The 23,873-nt window shown below is 40.3% G+C and overlaps 1 protein-coding gene across 8 annotated transcripts in view; it reads left to right on the top strand.

Moving 5' to 3' along the window:
- ANKMY1 (ankyrin repeat and MYND domain containing 1) overlaps positions 1-18,210 on the top strand; it is a 41,290-nt gene extending 23,080 nt beyond the window's left edge. For 6 of the 8 annotated variants that reach the window (XM_081910331.1, XM_081910333.1, XM_081910336.1 and 3 more), the window contains 8 exons: positions 415-522; positions 2,129-2,260; positions 2,974-3,087; positions 4,978-5,143; positions 6,493-6,538; positions 12,659-12,801; positions 15,840-15,890; positions 17,817-18,210. In XM_081910331.1, coding sequence (XP_081766457.1) covers positions 415-522; positions 2,129-2,260; positions 2,974-3,087; positions 4,978-5,143; positions 6,493-6,538; positions 12,659-12,801; positions 15,840-15,890; positions 17,817-18,055 — 999 coding nt within the window. In that variant the 3' untranslated portion in view covers positions 18,056-18,210. The remainder of the gene's footprint in view (positions 1-414; positions 523-2,128; positions 2,261-2,973; positions 3,088-4,977; positions 5,144-6,492; positions 6,539-12,658; positions 12,802-15,839; positions 15,891-17,816) is intronic. The other 2 variants (XM_081910332.1, XM_081910335.1) reach the window with 1 other exon arrangement.
- The last annotated feature ends 5,663 nt before the right edge of the window (positions 18,211-23,873 follow it).

Raw genomic sequence — 23,873 nt, 5'->3', positions numbered from 1 at the left:
ATAGATTTCTTACTTGGCAGTTTTGTATTACTGCCATCAGTTACATAAATAAAAAGTCAATAACCCAACTTTACCTCTAATTAACTATCTGTAATTGTGGGCATTCTTTGTTTATAGCAGTTTGGTCCATTTTTTCTTATGTCTATATGAGTAGGTTTAATTCTATACTGTTGGGATTCGTTGCATCAAATCCATAACTTCTGTTATGTAATTCTGATCTGAAACTTATCAGTATGCATGTTGGTAAATACCCACTCAAATTAGCTTAGTTTTTAACTTCACAATTAGAGATGCAGGCATGTCTTTGTCTTTATTTTAAATACGTAATTTACGTTTTAAAAAGTCGATCCATTATTTAAGTTAAAAAAAGTTTCTTCTTTATTGATCATATTTAATTGTATTTTCCTCTTCCAGAATGCAAGCAGAGTTGTTCGTCTTCTTTTAGAACACAATGCAAATCCAAATGTCTTGTGGAGTGGCCACTCCCCTCTTTCTCTGGCTATAGCTAGTGGAAATGATCAGGTATGCTATCTTCCCTCCCCTCCCTTCCCTCCATATTTATTCTTTGAGAAAATCTGCGGACATTGTTGCCACATCAGATGGATGATTCCAGTTCTTATTTAAACAGTAATCAGTTGCAAGTGGACAGTTTTAATCAATCTTATTTGAAGCTTGTAAAAGGGAAAATGTGCATATTATATAACTGAGTTATATATAGTTCTAACCTTTGTCAGAATCTTGCAGGGCTCTAGGAGGTTACAAATCCCTATAGCACAAACGATAAATCACTTTTATAACCTGCCCAGTTTCATAGTTTGGCTAGTATATTGATGCAGACTTCAATATTACCATTAAAAACATTATCGGATTTGGGTTGGAGGAATGAGGACAATGGTAAAGGGCTGTGACTTAAGGCCAAAGTACATTTCATTTTATTCACACGGTTTGGCCTTGTGTGGCTGATTTATTTAATTATTTATTTAACACATGGCTGGTACAAGCGCCCCTCCCCACAGGCCGTGCATCAGGATGTGCTATGCAGGGTGGCAAGACTTTTGTTCCCACTGGGGTCCCACTCAGAATCCACCCCCCACCCCCCAAACAACATGCCTGCTATTTACAATGGGAAGAAATTCTTCAATTAGCAGAGCACCCTACTCTGACCACACTGCGGGCAGCTGCCTCACAGAATCATATACAGTTGTACCTTGGATCCTGAACGCCTCAGTACTCAGACGTTTTGCCTCCCAAATGCCGCAAACCTGGAAGTGAGTGTTCCGGTTTGCAAATGTTCTTTGGAACGCAAATGTCCGACGGGACTTCCGCAGCTTCTGATTGGCTGCAGGAGCTTCCTGCAGCCAATCAGAAGTGGCGCTTTGGTTTCCGAATGTTTTGGAAGTCAAATGGACTTCCGGAACGGATTCTGTTCGACTTCCAAGGGTATGACTGTAATTGGAAGAGGCTTAAGAAGGTATCCAGTCCAACCTCATGCTCAGTACAGCAATCCTGTATCTACAGCATCTTAGCAGATCGCCATTCAGTCTCTACTTAGAATGCCTAGAAACACCTAGTGAAGAACGCACAACCTTCTGAGGCTCCCACTCTCTCTTACCAAGAGGTTTCTCCTAATATTGACCTGAATTCTGCTTCCCTGAAATTTCCACCCTACAGTATAGTTCTGCCCACTGGAGCAAAAGAGATCAAGTCTCCATCTCTTACATGAGAGCTCTTCAAATTTTTGTAGACCACTATGATGTCTCCCTTTAACCTTTGCTTCTATTTAGACTAAGCGTTCCCTTTTATTTCAACCTGTCACCAGATTCCTCACCATCAGCAGACATGCTCAGACCTCGACTGCTACTTTTGTTGCAGAAGGTGGTGTGGTGATGGCAATGGAGGTCTTGTTCACAAGGGGAGGGAGGAATCTGGGCAGCCGGTCCTGCTTCATCCATTGAATTAGCCTTGCCCTGTTTCTTAGCCATGCTTGCACCAGCAGCAAGATCAAGACAGAATGACCTTAAATTCTGTTAAATGCTGTTCTGATTTAGCGGATCCTTGATGTCACATTAAGTGGTAACGTGTATATTGAGATGGTTTCCAAGATTTTTCTTCGTGCTGCATTATTCAGGCAGTGGCTGAGCTTCTGGCTGGTGGAGCTGAACCAAATCTCCCACTAGGCCAAGCAGTTGGAAGTGCCCTGTGTGCTGTCGCTAACACAACCTATGAATTTAAGAGGACGCTAGCAAGTAAGATTGCATTGGTAAGAAAAGCGTTGATACCTGCGGGTGGGGAAACAGCGAGAAAAATGGGGTAGCAGAGATGTAGGTGCAAGTGGACCTGTGGAAGTGCTGAGTGGTGCAGAGAGCGGAGAGGAGATGACTGAGAAAAGGAGTTGTAGAGAGACATATGAGGAGGTGGAAACAGAAAAAGGGGGGCTAAAAAGGGGGGCGCAGACATTTGATGGTGAAGAAGCGAGATGATGTGTTATGGGGTGTGCTGATATACCTAGTGTGCTGTCGAGTGAAGAGAGGAAGGAGGGAGGGTTCGAAGACAGAGGTTCAGAGATCTGTAGTGTTACAGAAAGAGAAGTGTGCATACAATGTGGCTCAAAAGGAAAGAAGATTCCTGATGATGGGTGAAAATGAAAAGGTTTAGGTTGAAATTATTATTTTTAAAAATGCTTTCATGCGGTTAATGTAGTGAAGCGTGCTTTTAAGTTAGTGATAAACAAAACAAAAATAAAAGTGGCCCTCTGAATGATTTGAGTTCTGCCTTGCCACCCAAATAACTGGGCAACTACTGAGTCTAGTCACTGTATATCCACTGTTTGTAAAGAAAGTGTTGTGATCATAACTCTTAACTCTGTTTTGGGCTGTATGTGGTACTTAAGGGAGTGGTCACATGAGCTTCTTGATGGACTGCATTTATTTATTTATTTTATTTTATTTTATTTTATTTCCCATGTTTCCCCAGATTAATTCTCTAATAGCAGGAGGTGCAGACATGTTGATGCCAATTACTATTGGGGATGGGACAAGAACTGCAGTGGGAACAGTGGTGGACTATGCACATTTCAGAATCTATCAGGTATCTTTTCAGTGCCTCGAACTATAGAAACATGTTAAAAATATGTGAACTTTGCTGCTATAATTGACAAAAGAAATCAGTGCCAAGTGCCACAGTTTGCTCTAGCATCTGTTCTCATTTTCCTTAGAACTCAAATTTATCTTTCCATTGACCTTTTACTTCCACAAAGATTTAAAGAGATTTTGATCAGACATTGCCTTTGGAAAGAAAAGGAATTCACACTTGATTGCAAGGTTCCCTTTAAATTATTATTAGTAGCAATCACCTTACAAGATCAGAGGTTGTGGGTGGTGAAAAGTGATTTTCAGGACCAACCTAATGTGACATGAAGACCATACTTGCATTTACTGTACATGTTCTTTAAAATGCAGATAACGGGTGATGGCTTGGGGGATGATAGCAGGCATGGAGGGCGAGTTTAACTGTTTTAGAGTTCCTATTTGCATTAGGAGTACCACTTATTTAGCAGAGCAGTGCTGATGGAAATGGCTACGAGGAAAACAAGTGCAACTCAAGCTGCATGTACATTTCTTTCCTATGTGTGAACATGTCTTTTGTTCTGTCAACATGTATATATATATATATATATATATGTGTGTGTGTGTGTACAGTATTTATTTCTCAATATTTATAATTATATAAAAAGTTATATACATTTGTCTATATAATTTGCTGTTTCTGAAACTTGCTTCCAAGTTGCTTGCATGACTTGTGCAGTGTATTTCACTGGTTATTACTGAGTTATGAGAATAAGCATATTCTTGTGAAAAGAAGAGCCCCCATAAGTCCTTGCTCTTTTCAAATGACATAGTAAAGTAAGAGGAAGTGTTGGATTATTACTTTTTTTTTTAGTTGGCTGTTGTGTTTCCTGAGCTAGGGAATAGGGCAGGGTTGGCCAGTGTCCGTATTCTTGGGGACCGCTCCATCCACCAGAAAATGGTTGAAAGGCTGGAAGCCTCTTTTCTTCAACAAACCTGCCTACTCTGCAAGTAATCTAGACATCACCACTGAGCAATAAGGACACAGCAGTTACAGAGCCCCATGCACTTGGTGATGTCTGGCTGGGGGCTTTTAAGTTCTGTTAAGTGTGTTCCACTTCCCAAGTGGTATGGAAGTTCCAGGAGCAGAAAATACTCCGAGCTTCAGTTTCTTTGGAAGGAGGGATCACAGAAGACTCCAGGATGCTTTTGTAACACTTGAGATAATTTACAAATAATAGAGTCGTAGAGTTGGAAGGTACCTTGGAGGTTGTCTGGAGCAGTGCTCTGTATGATGCAAATTTAGCATTCCTGACAAATGGCCATCTGCTCTCTCCTCCAGTGAAGGAGAGCCCCCCACCCTCCCAAGGCAGCCTCTTTCACTGTCATTCTTAAAGGTAAAGTGTCCCCTGACCATTAGGTCCAGTCATGGACAACTCTGGGGTTGTGGTGCTCATCTTGCTTTATTGGCTGAGGGAGCTGGCGTACAGCTTCTAGGTCATGTGGCCAGCATGAATAAGCCGCTTCTGGCAAACCAGAGCAGCGCATGGAAACGCCGTTTACATTCCCGCCGGAACAGTACCTATTTATCTACTTGCACTTTGACGTGCTTTCGAACTGCTAGGTTGGCAGGAGCAGGGACCGAGCAACGGGAGCTCACCCCGTCGTGGGGATTCGAACCGCCGACCTTCTGATCGGCAAGTCCTGGGCTCTGTGGTTTAACCCACAGTGCCACCCGCGTCCCACACTGTCAATCTTACAGGGTGTTCTAATTCTAATCTTACTGGCGTCATAGTGGTTTTCCTGTACAACGCTCTTGCGCATTCCCTGCAAATATAACAAGGAAGTATATTTTTGGGAAGGTACAGATCTGCTTCCTCACCGGCATCTTGTGGGTGTTTGTGTTTTGCAGGATAAGAGAATGCTCCATACACCGTACCATGCTCTATCGCCAACGGAGCGGGAAACCTTCACCAGCCGTAAAAAGTTGTTGGAGTACCTCAGTGAACGGCTTCGAGAGTGCGTCACGTCGAGAGAAAAACAGTGGGATAGAGAGGAAATTCGAAGACTCAAATACGGTGAGGCCAAGCGAAACCTTTGGAAGTATAACGATATTTTTAGGAATCTACAGTTTGCTTGTAAGCTTTGAGTTTTCACATTCAATCGTCACCCCCCTTTTTTTAATCTTTTGACACTGAGACTTGAATGCACTCCAGAATTTGGCATTCCAAGGGTGAACAAGGACATTTAAGCTAAATCAAGAGTAATTTTATTGTACTAAAAAGGAATTGGCATATTTGCTAATGATGTTAAGACAGAATTGATGAATGGCACAATAAGAATAGGTTGAATAATAGAGTTTGAAATTCATAGAATGGTTAAAACTAACTATATATGTCATTCTAAAAGCATGCCTGAAAACATGTAGAAAAACAAGGATGCAGTAAATTTGGACAGGGAAAGTGGAAGTGGTAGGATCATAGAACTGTGTAGTTGGAAGGGACCCAGTGGGTCATCTAGTCTAACCCCTGAAATGCAAGAATCACAACCAGACTCCCAAATCTCTGCCAAAATGGCTTCAAAAATGCATCTTTATTCTGTGCAGGTGGGTTGGAGAAAAGGGGTTAACATATTTTTTGCTTCTTTCTGGTAGGAGACCATGGCTTAGTTATATGGGCATGGGGGAGAAGGGAAGGGTGACAGGTATCATGTCTTGGTTTAACATTTCCAGGAGTCTGATTCTCTTTTGTTTAACTTTAAATTAAATTTACAAGTGATAAGAGAGGACAGCCAATATTTATAGTGAAGAAGATAGCAATCAGTGCCTTTAGTAGGAAGTGTTGCAACTCAGCTTGTCTGAGTGTGCCCTGTCTGAGTTACTGTAATGGATGTTCTCTCCTTGCCACTCCAGGCCAAAGCAGAACTTCCCTTCTCTGGTGCAGGCTGCTATTCTTAGACCCAAAACTTGATTTCAGGGGTACTAACATTTCCTACTATTGTTGGTGTACTCTCAACACTATAGGAGCTGCACAGTGGTCACGATCCTTATCCTTTACGCATTTTCTGTTTGGTGGTTTTTCATGTACTCTTTTTGGCATCTGCTTAAAATATTTTTCTTTACACAAACCTGTCCAGATAATTCGCAAGTTACATGCATTTTCTTTTTAGCTACTGTTTACTGTTGGATATTTTAAAATACCTATTTAAATGTTTTTTAACATTTATATTTTATAACATATATATTTTAACGAACAAGTGATATATAATTTTGGTAAGGAAATAAATAAGGAAGGAAACAATCGATGAAATGAACTCCTTAAATTCCAAGATATTTGAAAAAATAGTAATTGTTTTCAAGTGTATACACGCTCTGGCTTTAGGTAAAAAAATATTTAATATCTCCTTTTGCCTGTCTGTTGTTGTGCAGGAAGAAGGAAATCTGGAGCGGGATCAATGGACGCAGATGCACCCAAGTAAGATCAGCATATAAAAATGTAAATTCACACTGTCCATATTAGCTTACAGATGTCTATATGGCATGCTGTCTTGCAATGTTTCTCTCTCCCCCTTGGACCCACTTGAATAAGCCTAACCACATTGGCCTGTTCTGCGGCCCTGTACATGTAGTGCTCAGTTAATTTACTATGATTACCTGTTAACAGAGTTTTTCAGGCAACTCCCAAAGTGGTGTGAAACTACCAGTTGGGAGAAAAAAACATTTAGTAAACCGGAACCATCGGCATTTGGGCCAGTTGCCTATAGACAGAATGTGTTGAAGAAACAGGCAATTCTTCAAGACTTGCAGGTGCTTAATTGAGAGTGTGAGTTTGCGTCCGGCAACAGTCTCCCATCCCCCAGTCTAAACGGGAAGAGAGATCTCTCCTGGAGTCGAGCAGCAACAGCGAGCGCCATCTAGTGGATAAAGTGTACTACTACAACCAGATCTCCTTTTTCTCTCCTTTTTTTTTTTTTTTTCCTTTGGTCTCCCCCCCTGGACGCGTTACTTCTATTTTCATATGCTCTTGATTTCTTCGACTTTCTTTTCTTCCTTAGCTTGAACTGAAGGGGTTTTGAAGAGCGTCCTTTTATCTTATCTTTGTATACCCTCAAGGAGCTTATCAAGAGTATCTTGCCTACCATCCTCGCAGTTACCTTTGGTACTTTGGTAAGCCCATGACAAATATATGAAGACTCAACGTGAAAGGGATTAGTTGACTAAGTTTGACAATATAAAGACATACACTTACACTGACCGATGTGAACATTTATAAGGACTCTTAGGAGGAGCTGACAAGGACTGCCAAACACGTTGTTCCTGATCTACTAAGGGTTTAAGGGGAATTGGCCAACAAGTTTCTAAGTTAAGATTGTCTCCCGTACAAAGTACCCGGAACCCTCAACTAATTAAGATGTCTAACACGGGGAAAAGGCCTGAAGGGGGAACTCCAGGGGATAGAAAGGGATCTAAACAAGAAGGGGAGTTTAGGGCAGAGATTCTAAGAATGTTTGGCGAGATAAAACAAAGTGAGAAAAACGTTGAGCTTAAATTAGAACAATTAGAAAATAGAATGGAGAAAATGGATAAAAAAATAGATGAAACTGTTAACGAATTGAAGGGCCAATTAAAAGAGGTATTTAGAAGGACACAGGCAGTGGAAGAAGGTTTGAAAAAGACAAGATCAGAAATGAAAGATGTGAGACGTGAGGAGGATAAGATAAAAGCCGAGATACTGGAATTAAATAAAAGTCAAGAAGATATGAGAGATTTAATTGCTATGAATGAACTCAGACAAAGAGAAGCCAATCTTAGGATGAGAGCCGTTCCCGAAGTGCAAGGAGAAAACATAAAAGAGAAATTAACAACTGAGTTAGCTCTCTGGTTGGGAATTCCAATAGAAGAGATGGGAAAGGTAATACAATCTGCATTCAGATTGAAAGCAAAACCAACCAGAAATAAAAAAATTTTAGGAGACTGTTTAGTTACATTTAAGGATAAGGAAATGAGAAATATGATTCTCCAAAAAAACAGAGGGAAAAGGCTGAATATAGGGGGAAACTACATAGTAATCTTTAAAGACATTCCAGTTAGGCTTTTAAAACGCAGGGAACCATACAAGGAACTGGCCCAGACATTGAAAAGGAACAATATAGAGTTTAAGTGGGAGTTTCCTGAAGGAGTCTCCTTTACTTACAGGAGTAAGAGACAGAAATTGACAAACTTAGAAGAAACCAGTAAATTCCTAAGGAAATACAAAGAACTAAAAATTCAAAAAGAAGAAGATAAATGCGAGGAGGCTGAAGATGAGAAAGACCTAGAGGGTGAAACAGAGAGGACAGAGGGGGAGGAAGAAGAAGAGGAGGAGGAGACAGCGGGAAGGGCTTAAGGGGAGACAGTAGGCTCACATAAAAATAAACAATCATGGCGTTAAAAGTTTGGAGCTGGAATGTCAACGGATTGAACGACAAAAGCAAAAGGAATAAAATTGAGCACATCCTAAAGAAAGAATGTTTAGATATCATTTGTCTACAGGAAACCCACATAGCAAGAAAGCACAAAAGAATCCTGATTAATAAAAGATTAGGGAATGAATTCGCATCGTCGGACCGAAGCAAAAAAAGGGGGGTGGTTATTTATATCAATAAAAAAATCGAAGCGCAACAGCTCTTTAAAGACGAGGAAGGGAGGGTAGTGGGAGTTCAGATCAATTGGCAAGGAGAAAACATAATAATAGTGGGGACATATGCACCCAATGACAAAAAAATCGGAATTTTATAAGGTGATAGAAGGAATGCTATCCGATTACCTTGACCAGAAAATTATATTATTAGGAGATATGAACGGGGTGGTGTCCCTAGAGATGGACAGGTTAAGGGACAGTTCAGGTAAAGAAGGAAAGTTACCCCAAACCTTTTTCTCAATAGTTCAAAATTGTAATCTGGTAGACATTTGGAGGTTTAAACACCCCCAAGAAAGGCAATACACCTTCCACTCAGAACCGAACGACTCATCTTCGAGACTAGACCAGATTTGGATCTCAGCAGAATTAGTTCCAAGATCGGTACGAGTGGAGATCCAGGCTAAAACAATTTCCGACCACAACCCAATAAAAATGGAACTGAAAGGTCTGGAAAGAAGATCATATAGATGGAGAATGAAAGACTACTTGCTAGATGACCAAGAGGTAGTAGAGAAAGCTAAAAAAAGGTTAAAGGAATACTTTGAGGATAACTTAGGCAATGAAATTAGACCAAAAGTGGTGTGGGATGCAGGAAAGGCGGTGATGCGGGGCTTCTTCATTCAACAAAGTGCAATTAAGAACAAAAAAAGAGAAAAAGGGAAAAAAGAAATCCTCCAGCAGATATGGGAGAACGAACAAAAACTGATTAAAAATCCTAAAAATAAGAGAATAAAAGAGAATATTAAAGTTCTGCAAGCTCAGTATGCGATGCTGATAAATAGGGAAATTGAATGGAAAGTCAAAAAAATAAGACAGAGAAGTTTTGAATATGCTAATAAATCAGGGAAGCTACTAGCTTGGCAACTCAAAAAAAGGAAGGAACAGAACACAATAAACAAAATAGAAGTGGAGGGAGAAGAAATAAACAAGCCTAAAGAAATAAGGAAAGCCTTCTTGGATTTTTATAGAGGGCTCTTTAGTAACACCGAAAAGAACAACTTGAGGAAAATAGAAAGATTTCTAAGAGCTAAGAATATAAAAAAGATCCCTATAGAGGCGAAAGGAAAATTGAGTGCTCCAATAGAGGAAGAAGAAATTAAAGTAATAATAAAGGACTTAAAAAAAGGGAAAGCCCCAGGACCAGATGGGTTTACTGGTAGATTCTATAAAGAGATGGAGTCAGCTGTGTTGAAACCACTGCAAGAGGTAATGAATAATATCCTTAAAGAGAGAGAAATCCCAGAGACATGGAGGGAGGCATTAATCACACTAATCCCCAAACAGGACTCAGACTTACAACTGATTAAGAATTACAGACCGATCTCCCTATTGAATATCGATTATAAAATTTTTGCAGGAATTCTGGCAAGGAGACTAAAAGAGGTTCTGGTAGAAAGAATAAATACAGATCAAGCGGGCTTTCTGCCGGGTAGGCAGATGAAGGACAACATAAGAAATATCGTAAACATTATAGAATACCTAACGGACAGGTGTGATAAACAAGGTCTGCTGCTATTCGTGGACGCTGAAAAAGCGTTCGACAATATAATTTGGGACTTCTTACTAAAACAACTGGAATACATGGAAGTGGGTACCGAATTTTACAACGGGATAAAGGCAATCTATTCGGACCAAAAGGCAAGACTAATTATAAACAACGAGGAGACAGCAGAAATAACAATAACAAAGGGAACAAGACAGGGATGTCCACTGTCCCCACTGCTATTCATAATGGTGTTAGAAGTTCTACTAAATTCAATAAGAGAAAACAAAGGTATAAAGGGTGTTACAGTTGGGCGAAACGAGTACAAAATCAAGGCAATCGCGGACGATCTGGTTGTTACAATGGAAGACCCAAATGATTCACTAAAAGAGGTACTTGGAGAATTTGATCAATTTGGGAAGGTGGCAGGCTTTAAACTAAATAAAAGAAAAACAAAAATGATAGTCAAGAATATGTACACGGATGAAGTAGAGGAGTTGCAAAGAGAAACGGAAATAGAGGTGACCAGGAAGGTAAAATATCTAGGAATCTGGGTAACGCCAAAAAATATAGACCTATTTAAAAACAACTACGAAACAGTATGGAAGGGAGTCAAGAAAGATATTGAAACATGGGGCAGGCTTAAACTGTCATTTTGGGGCAGAATAGCCACAATTAAGATGTCCGTGCTCCCAAAAGTACTGTTTCTATTCCAGAATATCCCCGTGATTAAAGGCATGAAGGTATTCAAGGACTGGCAGAGGGTGATTTCAAAATTTGTCTGGCAGGGCAAAAAACCGAGAATAAAATACAAATTGTTAACAGATGCGAAGGAAAGGGGCGGCTTTGCCCTGCCAGACCTGAAATTATACTACGAGGCGTCATGCCTATGCTGGGTGAAAACATGGATAAAACTGGAAGATAGGGAAGTGCTAGATCTAGAGGGACATGACAACCGGTCCGGGTGGCATGCCTATTTATGGCACGGCCGCAGGAAAACACATAAAGAATTCGGAAATCATATTTTTAAGGGCCCATTGATTGAGGTATGGGAGAGGTATAAAGACATGCTAGAGCCCAAAACACCGCATTGGCTGTCGCCACTAGAAGTTATGAGTGTTAAAAAAACAAATATGAGGGCTAACTGGGCTACTTATGAACAACTATTAATGAAAGAGGAAGGAAAGTGGAAAATGAAGCCGTATGACCAGGTTAAAGAACAAGTTTACGATTGGTTGCACTACCTGCAGATAAATAACATGTTTAAGAAAGATAACAAAGAAAAAGGATATATCGATAAACCCTCTAGATTCCAGATTGAGACACTTAATAATAATTACAAAACCCTATCTAAAACATATAGCCTGTTACTAGACTGGAACTTAATAGACGAAGAAGTCAAGCCGGCAATGGTACACTGGGCTAGAGACCTTGGCCATAACATTTATTTTGAAGAATGGGAAAAACTTTGGAAACAACATATTAAGTTTACGGCTTGCGTGACACTGAAGGAGAACCTAATGAAAATGTTTTACCGCTGGTACCTGACCCCTGCAAAATTAGCTAAAATGTATGGTTCCTGCAATAAGTGTTGGAAGTGTAAGATATGGGAGGGGTCTTTCTACCACATGTGGTGGGATTGCCAAAAGGTTAAAGAGTTCTGGGAGAGTGTGTATAACGAAATGAAAAAAATTTTAAGATACACCTTTGTTAAAAAACCCGAGGCCTTCTTGCTGGGCCTACTAGGGAAGGAGATAAAAAAGAAAGACCACAAGCTGTTCCAGTATGCAACAACGGCGGCAAGAGTCCTATTGGCTCAAAGTTGGAAATCAGAAGGTCTGCCGACGATTGAGGAATGGAGAGCAAAATTGCTAGAATATGTGGAGATGGACAAAATGACAGGGAAAATCAGATACTTAAAAGATCAGAGGTTTATCAAGGACTGGGAAAGTTTTACGAACTATCTGGAAAATTTAAGTGAGGGCCAAATAACATTGGTGGGTTTTAAGGGAGTTCTGTAAAGAGTAAAGGGTATTGTCGAAAGAGAAATGGTAGAATCAAAATGTTTAATGACATTACAAACTAACAAATGCGAAATCTTATAAAGAGGTCAGTACGGATGATTTGAGGAAAGGTTGAAGGAAGTCATATTTAAAATCTGTGAAAATGAGAATTTAATTTTGTGTATTATGTTTCTGTATCTTTTATTTTGAAAATCAATAAAAAGCATGTGGAAAAAAAAAGAGAGTGTGAGTTTGCAGCAGTGAGTCTAAGATGTTTTTGATAAGAGTAGTACTAGAAATCAAAATGTAAGTAAATAAATTTCCAACGACACCTTTCTTACCCACATAATCACTTACTATGTCCATCCCAACAAGGTAACTTATATAAATATCACGGACGTTGACTTCCACATAATTTCTCTTTTGCAGAGTCTTTAAATATTGCTACCAATGTGGACGATCAGTTGGTGTGAACCTCTCAGTATGCACACGCTGTTTCGAGATCTACACCTGCAGCAAGACTTGTAAAGTGAAGGCTTGGAATGAGCGTCATAAGAGAGAATGTGTCCTAGGTAGGTTGATTTGTCTGGTTGTGTTCAAAGCAAGGTGTATTCACAACAGTAAAAACAAGAAAGTAGTAAGTATAGGAGCATCATAAGATCTGCTATTACCACAAAGAGCCTTACACTTATTCCCAACCTGTGCATGTGGAATTTTGATAAGTGAACTTTGCCATTACATTTTTGTGGGTTTTTTTTTCTAGCTTACTGATTCGGAAACACGATGCATCTCTTTACAAGTTTTGTAACCGATACAATTTGTCAATAACTGTAAAGGATAATCAGACTGTACTGTTCCCTTGAGGATCTTCATTATGTACCTGCAACATGGTGCTCTTTCACAGTGTACTTCTAGGGTGTCATAGAACAGTAGATGTTGACTTTGCCAGATAAGTTACTGCAAAATATAGGCTCTCCAGCTCTTTCTGAATTGTGTCATGCATAGGAACATAGGAAGCTATCTGATGTTGAAGCATATTGGTTGATCCATCGCCCTCAGGACGGTCTCCACAGACTGGCAGTGGCTCTCCAGGGTCTGTGGCAGAGGTCATTCCCATCCCTACCTGGAGATGCCAGGTATCAAACCTGGGGTCTTCTTCATACAAAGCAGATGCTGTACTACTGAGCTACAGCCCTTCCCAAAAATGATTGATTGGTTCTGGAATGGAAGGATATCTAATTCTCTTTGAATAGGAGTGAGTTGAAATGCTGCAGAAAATAATCTGGTTTTATTCAAGTAATTTCTTTTCTTCAAAAATCAGCTCATGTACACTTCCTTGCAAGAAACAACTCTATATTTGGGAAGGCAAGTGAACAATTGCCTGGAATTGTGAACCTATTATTTGAGACACAATGGGCAAAATACAAAGATCAGCAAGTATGAGTTTTATCTCTGCTATGAAAGAAATACCTGTGTGTGTGTGTACAGGTGTGCTGATACTGAATCAAGATCAGAATCCACATTTTTTTAAAAAAAACCCAGTTTTTTGTACAGGAAAATGTAGGGACCTTCAAGAGAATGTTACAGTGTGTGTTGGAACTGTTGAGCTCCCGTTTTGCTGTCCTACTGGAAATAACATGAAGTATTGCCAACTTTGCTGTTAAGAGGGAATTATTTTATTTCCTATGTTTGATTCAAATGTGACTGAATTGTACTGGATTTTGGAAATTATGGTGTGCAAGAGTCTAGACTAGGACTGAAGAGAGAGACTGATAGTATGCAGAGTGACATGCCATTTTGGCTGAGGCACTGCACAAAAAGTCATGGCTACAGCACATAGGTGGTGAAGACAGATGGCTTTATCATAGCTCAACTCCTGGAACACTTGGACTTTAAAATCAAGTAGATGACTGGTAAGTGAATGGCCGCAAATGGTGGTGAAGACTCATTCATTTGAACTGGAGCAAGAAGAGGATTTCTGCTGCTGCAAAGTGGACCATATATATCTTGTGCAGTGAAGAATGCTAGAAGCAAAGAATTCTATAGATGAATATGATGTGAGTCTAACCATTGTCCCCCCCACCCCCCGCCCATAAAGGATACCATTCAGGTCTTTTGGAGTTCCTTTTTTTGTTTACATTTTGCTGATGTGATATAAAATAAAATCCTTATTTAGGATTGAAGAGAGGCAATGCAAAGAAGAGATCTGGCCTTTAAGAACTTGTCACAGAAACTTCACATTTGAAAGGAGCAAGCATGGCTGAGATTTTCCCAAACTACTAGAGACTGAGCTCAGGATACGTTAATTTTAAACACTAGAAATTCCATGTCTATAGTTAGTAGCAAAGAAAGTCTGAGAAGATACTGACTTCCTCTTGCTCTCTACAGAAAAAATATATGCCATAGACAATATCAATAAAGGCTTCCACATGCTGGACAACACTGTGCATTCTAATACTGCTTTGCTTATGCTAAACGTGCCAGATGGTTGCGGATCTTTTGCCCACAAAGAATTGGATCAAACTTTCATCAGACAGTTTGAAAATCAGGGATGTGATTCATATCAGATTTAGTTACATTTGAAACCATGAGCCTCAGACAAATGCAGTATCAGGCCACTTAACAAAGGAAGCTGGAAAATAAATACTATTTATAAAGTGTTCCATGGGAACATTCACTACAAACACCATCTAGTGTTTCTTCTCAGTATAGGGATACAGAATGGGGCTTCCATGGCTGAGCAATTTTTGAACAGAGTTTTTCAGTGAACAGCATTTCCTCCATTGAACCAACTGGATGATACAGTGAGATCTGTCATACAGAACAGATCCCTGATTGGATAGGACGTAAAGTTCCACTTCAGTTCTTCTAGCCAATAGGATGTGGTTTAAGTGAAGATGAATAGATCATTGGTAGTGATTTTTTTAATTGTAGCTGCTGATTTTCATTTGTAGAATTTCCAGTGATCATTAATGTTGATTGCAGAAAACCTGAGGGTACATTCACATGAAAACCATTGAACAGTATTAATTATTAGCAGCAAGGGATAGCTATGCTGCTTCCGCATTATCTACATGGGTACATTCCCATGTTAAATCCGTCAAGAGGTGACACCCCAGAGTTCTCAATTGGCTTTGGTTTCTAGAGAGGGATGAGTCAGAAACAAACATTTCCACAAACAATTCTGGGGTGGAATTCTGTATTTTTCTTTTGAAGAATATTCTTGCTCCTGCTTCACTTTAACTTCCTTGCAGAGAACACAGCTGGAGTTTAGCTACGTTAAGGTGCATTGAACTGAACTGACTGTTCATGTGAATGTAGTCTCAAGAAAACCATTTATGTAAAGAGAAAACTGTCATTTCTGTTTGGCATGCAATGTATCTAAAGTGGAAGCATGTACACTTTAAGAATCTATGTAAATGGAACACAATCCTTTGTTAATTCTATCATTGCAATAAATTAAATCTCACTGTTTATTTTTAACACTGTATAGAAGTTACTTGTAGCTAGCACTTCCACGGAAGGCACAATTCTTTTGAGGCGTTCATAATGTTGTCTTAATGTTGAACATTCTGAAATGTCTTTGCACCTTGTTTTATTGCTGCAAAAGATGCTAACTCTACAGCTGATTTTTGTGAGGAAGAAGAGAGTGCTTTGGAGGGTAAGTAAGCAGTCACTATTAATCTGTTATTTTGTTATTTTGGTTCTGCTTTTCTTTTCCATGGTCAGTAATTGTAACAACCAGCTGCTGATTTTCTTTTTTGCTAAGATTCTGGGGCTGATTACAGTATTATTGTTGTTTATTGGTTTAATTGCTGCAGCCTAGATCCTGTTTTTCACTATTTTTTAAAATGGTTGGTACTTTTATTAATTTTTTTATAGTGTAAGCTGCCATGAACATTGCTTGAATAGGTTGGGGCATACATGTATATTGTAAATATGATTTATAATATAAAATACATTATTTCCTTCTTTAGTTGCTTTTTATTGTATATTTTAATATTTTAATTTAAATTAAGGATGTTTATTGCCCCAATGGAATTGTTTTTGTGTATTTTAACTATGTATTGATTTTATAGTTGTAAACTGCTTAGAAGTCATTTTGGCATATAAGCAGTATCTAAATATATAAATAAAATGCCATTATAGCTAAAGTACATTAGAATCCTACAATCCTTCCAGTGCATTTTCTCTCTGTTGCTGCTGTTATTCATGAGCTTGCATGGTCTTCTTTACATGGAATTGGTGGGAATGTGAGTGCGGTCGGGTGAGGGAACTCAGCTTTCTAAATCCATTCAACTCTTTAGGTGAGAATGGACAATGCAAATGTCTTTTTAAAAACTAGGTGGGAGGGAAGCTAGATTTTGCTCGATAGCATAAGACAGACAAATGCTGTTACGCTTGAGGGGGGGGGGGAAATGAGCTAGGGTGTATGCTTTGTCATGATACACATTTCTAGTAGGTTGATGCCAAATGTTTGCTCGTTTCTGTGGGGGGAGGTATGTGTACAAACAGTGCTTTCAGAGGCAGTAGGAAAATTGCATGAGAAAGAACCCTGCCAGTGAGACCCTTCTCCATTTTTCATGTCCGTTTTGTAGTCGTGGAACTTCTAACCAACTGCTGCTTCAGGTTTATGGTTTTATTTGCCCAGGACTTCATTCTCGTCCACTAGAGGATTTCAGCCAATCAAGAATCACATAATGAACTTGTAAACACAATGCGCTGTGTTACTAGTCAGATTTTGCTATGTGTACTTATTTCTGAAGGCAAACAAAACTGAGAGTAAACCTACTGCTTCCAGGAATTGTCTCCTGGGTGATCCCAGCCAATGGGGAAGATGAGAACAATCAAACCTATTCAGGGTTTCCTGAACACTTTTGTTCCTTTACCAGCATTCTCTGAAATATTACCCAAAGGAGGGACACCGTTCAGTAGTGATACAAATGTTTGCAAAAGCTATTTCTTGCTGTTCAGCTCGTGTATCTGTTGCTCCTGCTTTGTCAGTATTGAAAACAGAGAAAACAGTCAAACAAAGATCAGTCAATATGTCGGTGTAGTTGTTAGCAACTGTCAGTTGTTAGGCAAGAACTCATTTTCTGTCCATTGTTAGGACCTCCCTTCCCCACTGCAACACGCCTTTCCTTCCCATTTTCTGAAATTGTTTCTAGAAATGAATCCAAGGCAGGAGAAGATGTATGTGTGATGCTGTTTTGCCTTGTGCCCTCTTGTATCCCCCCCCCCAATCCTGTTATTCTAAGCTGCTCAATTTCTGCAAAAGGGGAAGAAGGTTAGAAAAAGATGCAGATGACTAAATAGATGAACACCTTTATGGATCCTGTCTGCCCTCTTTCTCTGAAACATTTTGCCACCATGGGTAGGAGAGATAGTGACTGAAAGTGGAGAGGAACTCAATAGACAATTGTAGCAGGAATTTCACAGAGTAACCTATCTAAAAGCCCACTAGTGGGCAGTGACTAAAAACACATTGAATAATGATTTTCGTTCCACCTTTGGCAATTCACTGCATTCTTGCATGGGTTTGTTATAAAATTAATGTAACATATATGTATCTATACTTTTCTGCCAGTGCGGATAACCAAGTCTGGTCGGATTCAGAAGGGCAAAGTGGCTCCAACCAGAAAGAAGAAGGAAGGCAAAGAGGGAGAGAGTGAAAGAGCCAGACGTAGAAAAGAGGAGGAGGAGAAAAGGAAGAAGAAGCAATTGAAAGATGTGACAAAACAACTGAAAGAGGCAGTGTCAAAACACCCTGAGAAGAGCAGCAGCCATGCAGATCTCCCTTATACTGGGAACTATAGTTACATTTAAATGCTTCTACCTTTTGCTGGTACAGCTCAGCTGTAATTTGATGTGAAAAATACTACATAAGGGAGAACAGAGGGCAAAGGACTCTAGACGATATAATCAAAGGAACTTTGCATTCTTGTGTCAGTACTGAAACCTATTTACATTATTTAAAGTGAGGTTGGGTAACGTGGACGTAGTAGTGGAATATCTGTATCTTTCCAAGGTCAGCGCTTCTATACAAACATAAAACCAAAGTTTTTCACATTTAAAGAATACAAAAATATATAAACAGTTCAAAACACTTTGATTTGGGATGAGCTGGTAGGCAAGAGGGCAAAAAATCTGCTTGTTCTTCAGCTAGTGCCTTGTCGTTCCAGACATCAAGGGCTTTAGTTTGTTCCTACCTGGTGGCAATAGGACTTTTGCCTGCTAATTGTGTGTACTCAGTGGAAAGTAGTCTTTTCAAAGCAATTTAGGCTTCACAGACCAGGGCCTTTGCCTATGGTAGTCTTTTTGTTCTAAGAACTGGCAGCAGTAGGAAATGTGTGGGATGAAATCTTTTGCACGTGTACAGTTAGTAGGGAGATAAATACAGCTGGTCCAAAAAATGGGGAAGCAAACTCAGGTTCCAGTCCTTAATCCAGTGAACATTTACTGACTCAAGCTTTGGGATCTGAGGGAACAAAGTAGAAGAATCTGGCCCAGATTATCTGTTGATGTATTAGCTGAAGTGATTGTTTTGAAATTGTGGACTCTGTTTGAGAGGTACCTCAGCAACTGCATTAGTGATCTGCACTGTTACAGATCCTATTGCAGTCAGTGGAAATTTTTTTAGAGGCGGGCTGGAAGGCTCAGCAGGGGTTAGCAATTGCAACCAGACATGAAAAGGTTAGCCACAGTAGAGGACAGAGTTATTATGCTTACCACTGATTTCACTGATTTGTGGTCCCTATACTACATTGTTAAATGGAAGAATCTGTTGACCTGATTTTTTTGTGTCTGACATAACTGGTTTTAAATATTGCACAATAAAAATAATTCTGAAATACCATTTCCCCCCTTATTTTTGTAGTGAATTTAAATAAAGGACTACAAGGCATGTTTATATCAAATGTTCTATATGCGTGCTGTTTCATGTGAAATAATTGTGTTCTAGCCCATGCTCAACCCAGCGAACACAGCGGATTGCTATGATTCAGGCTGCTTCATTTGCTTGATAGCATTCAGACAATTTAAACCCATATATATGTTTATTTAATGGTATTATGGATTGGCAATTCATCCTCATTTAGGATGACAGTTTGCTGGTTGTTTGTTTGTGTATATATTAGTGATGGATATGCAATTTATATAACATGTTGCTGAGGCCTTTGTGGCATGGATTGGCTGGATATAGAGCAGTGTTGGGAGGCCCCAGCTGGGGAACCTTCCAAAGGAAGAAGGCTCAGAGCCAGGGGATTGGTGGTGGGATGGTGATGAGTGGCCAGAGGGAGAAGATGGGGGGGGGGGAGAGGTGTCAGAAGCTGAAGAGATTGATTGATTGATTGATTGGTTTATTACGGCCATTGGCCCATATCTAAAAACAATACATCAAAATTTATCCATAAACAATACAATTTAAACAGTTCCAGGTTAAAACACCCCTATAAAACCAATTTTACTTCAATTAAGTAAACTATACACAATAAGCTCCCTCTATGTCGACCGCAATTCAAATCCCTCAGATTTTGGGGGATATGCGTCTTAGTTCTGGCACTTATTGATGGTTCTTAAGTTTGGCTAGGCTGTCAGAGTCATACAGTGATCCATTTCTCCTCTTATGAAATAAGACATTAATCAGGTATCTAGCGACTGCAAGGGATCTACTTGAGTCTTCGTCGTTTAATAAGTATATTATTTGGGCTTCCTGAGGTCTGTCAGCTATTCTCGATAAATATGGGGCCAGAAACTTGGACCGTGAAGCCGAATGTATAGGACAACAGAAGATTATATGATATAACGATTCTGTAGATCCACTTTTACAGTCACAGAGGAGTGAGATCTGTCCGTTGGAGAGTCTGTTACCCAACACATTTGATGGGAAAACATTGAATCTAGCCTTTATAAAGGCGTACCTGTGCATCACCACAGATAAGGTAGTTAAATAAGATGGAAGCTTCGTTGGTGGTGTTAAGCCAAGGTTTATCGGTGAACAGGTGCCACCACCTGTCGCAATATTAAATTGTAAATCCATCTCCTCTAATTTGTGAGTTATAATTCTCTTGGCAGAAATTAAATCCAATTTTAGTAGTTCAGATGGAGATAGCCCTAAGGACACAAGTTTCCCATGTATTATTTTTGCCCAAGGGCTAGGGAAGTCGTCTCTCCAGAGACACTGAATCAAGTGGAGATTTGGAAGTTTATGCCATAATGCCAACCAGTAACAGAGGATGCATTTCCATAATGAGGTTTCTAGAGATGCAACATTTAGTTCGAGACGTATAGCAGTATTGCCTACACACCTGGGTAATTTTAGCAACCTTCTTAGCAGCTGGTTTTGGATTACCTCCAATTGGGTTAGATTAACAAAGGACCCCCATATTGGGATTGCATATGCTATTGTTGCAATCACCTTTGCCTTGAAAACTTTTAACACTGATGGAATATGGAAAGCCCCATCTGAAAAGAAAAAACGCAGTAGCGCAAAGGAAAGGGCTTTAGCTCTATTTAATACATATGCCAGATGGACCTTCCAGCCCATGTTGTGTTGGAGAAGGACTCCCAAGTATTGAAATTTAAAGACTTGGTCGATGGCTTTTCCGTCTATTCTCCAATTATAGGTTTTTCGACTCTTGGTGAAAATTAAAACTTTGGACTTGGCATGATTAATTGTAAGAAAATTTGATTTGCAGTAAGCATCAAAAATTTTCAGTGCCCTCCTAAGGCCTACTCTTGAGAAAGATAGGATCACTGCGTCGTCTGCGTAGAGTAGAAGGGGGCAACGATATTGGGCAAGGCGAGGGGCGTGGATCGTTTCTTGAGAATCTATCAGAGGCGCCCTCATATCACTTATAAATAGATTAAAAAGGGTCGGAGCAAGGATACATCCTTGACGGACACCTCTATTGATGGTTACTGAATTTGAGAGGTCACCGGCCGGAGTGATTCTCACCCTTGCGGCTGATCCGTCATGCAATTTAGTTATTAGCCACAAAAGTCTTTTGTCTATTCCCCATCGTGCTAATTTCCCCCAAAGTAATCCCCTGGGGATGCTGTCAAAAGCGGCCTTTAAATCAATAAAGGCTGCACAAAGTTGGCCTCTATTTGGGGCGGAATATTTCCGGGCAAGGTGGTATAAAACTAAGACATGCTCAACCGCTGACTGATTCGGTCTAAAACCAGCCTGTTCAGGCCCAATCAGGTTGTTCTCTTCGGCCCACTTAGTAAGCTTAGTTAACAAGAACCGTGCATATATTTTCCCAATTGTTGACAATAAGCTGATATTCCTGTAATTTCCCGGGTCATCTGTTGAGCCCTTTTTATGGATTGGAATAATAATCGCATCCTTCCATATTCTTGGAACCTTCCCACTGTTGTTTACGGCATCAAAAGTAACGGCCAGGATTTTCGCCCACCAGTGTGCATGAAGTTTTATAGCTTCCGCCGGGACTAGGTCGGGACCGGGGGCTTTTCCAACTTTGAGATTGGAAATGAGTCCGTGGATTTCTTCCGGGTCAGTGGGTGGCCAAAGCGGGAGCTGCTCATAGGATCCATCGATTGTATTAATATTAAGGTCTGGTAAGGCAAAATAGTTCCTTAGAAATGATTCCCAAACTGGGGCAGGGATAACGGTTAGTGGGTAACTTTTAGATTTTCTGTTAACCAACAGCCAGAATTTTCGGGAATTACCGGTATTTGAGGCAGCTATAAGTGCATGCCAGCGGTTCAGTTGCCATTCCTGTTTGGCCTTTTTTTGCACATATTTGTAAGCTGATTTTGCCTGATAGTACTCCTTGGGAAGCATAGTCGCCCCTGAGGATTTGTAATCATTATAAATAGCACAAAGATGTTGTTTGGCTTGTTTGCAATTACGGTTAAACCACAGTGCACCTGTTTTGGAGTGGGCCCGATTTACCTGGTGGGTTGGGACAGTAAAGAATGACGTAAGGTCATTCAACAGATTGGCAAATAGATTAATAGTTTGATCGTGTTCATATGAGGTTATGTCAAGGGCTGAATAGGTTTGTATGATCTCCTGCTGAAAAAATTGAGAATATTTTTGAGCCTGCGTTACAGACCACTTTATACCCTTCACTCGTAATGCTGTATTAATGCCCTCTACCGGGTTTTCTGTGTTAGTGTCTAATTGAGTTGGATGACTGTACTCGTCCCCGTGCCAGTCTAGGTCAAACATAGCAGCAAGTGGAAGGTGGTCACTGAACTGAATATTGTCAATCTTAAAAGAGAGAGCTTTCAGCATCAGATCACTCGAGGCTAAAAGGTAATCTAGTACACTGTTTGATTTTATGCCTAGGTGGGTATACTCCCCCGGTATATCGGGAGGGCAGCAACCATTCAGGGGTACTAGATTTAAGCGAATAGCCATTTGGTAAAGAAGTACTCCCGCCTCGTTTACTTTAGAGTCTTTTGAGGTTCTCCTCACGGCATGTCTCAAATCATAATTGTCGAGGCATGGAGCAGACCACCATTTAGCTTTAGTTAAATCGACCCAATTTGCTGCTATGCGTGCGTTAAAGTCACCCCCAATTAAGGATTGGCTATTGGAATATTTAACTCGGCATGATACTAAATGATCTTCTAATATTTCCCATCTATCATGCAGTTCAAGGGACGAACCCCCTGGCGGGAGGTAGACATTGGAGATTAGCAGTGATACTTCCCCCCCTGACATCAACCCGGATAAAGCATAGGGGGGAGCAGTCAAAACTAATGAAAATTTGAAATGCAGCTTCAGTGAGATACCAATTACTAGACCACCTTTCGGCCGTCCTCCTTTCTGGGAGGGGCAAGCTGGAAGAGATAGAAGGTCGAATCCGTTTATGACAATTTCACCCTCCTCCCAAGTTTCTTGCAATAGAATGATATGAAACGAATTGATATACGACTGGAATTCTGGGTCATATTTTTTCCTACGCCAGCCAGCGATGTTCCAACAGAGGATCGATATTGGTGGTTTTTTGGGTTGTCCGGCTAACCGTCATTTAAATTCTTGTGGGAAGCTCTTATGCAGCAAGGACGCTCCCTTAAAGAAGTCCGTTATTTTCCTTTGCTGAGGGTTGACGTCCTGGTGTGGTGGGTCTTTTGCTCTGGTGCGAGCCGGTTGTGGTGGGTCTTTTGCTCTAGTGCGAGCCGGTTGTGGCACGATCAAGTCGCAAGGGCCTGAATTTTGGGGGGGCAGAAAAGAGTTAGCATCCTGGTGAGTAGAGATAATATTTGGCGATTTTAGCTGTCGGGCCCAACTAGGCTCTGAAGAGGCTCCTGCCAAGTCCGCTGGAGCCGTCCTCTTTGGGGATCTAACCGAAACACTTGTGATCATTTGATTTATATGTCCTGCTGGGTCTTCAGTCCACTCTGTGTTGACTCTCGACACTATAGTGTCTTCCTCGCGTAATTTTTGGATTTTTGGTGGAGAAGCCTGACTTGGAGTGGCCACTACCGTCTCAGGTCGTGGATGGTCTTCGATGTATGTTGATTCCAAGTCCGGCATGGAGGGGTGCAGGGGCGACGATTTATCCAGGGGAGTGTTATCCTGAGATTCATTCTTTGATCGGTTAATCTCAGAGGGAACAGATAAGTCTATTAAAAGCAGGGATGAGTTACCAGTGTGAAGGGGAGGAGA

The sequence above is a fragment of the Podarcis melisellensis genome, assembly GCF_964234715.1.
Source record: "Podarcis melisellensis genome assembly, chromosome: 5".
In the NCBI taxonomy this organism is placed as follows: Eukaryota; Metazoa; Chordata; class Lepidosauria; order Squamata; family Lacertidae; genus Podarcis; species Podarcis melisellensis.
The sequence above is the reverse complement of the archived record's forward strand: the minus strand, read 5'-3'. Positions and strand labels throughout refer to the sequence as shown.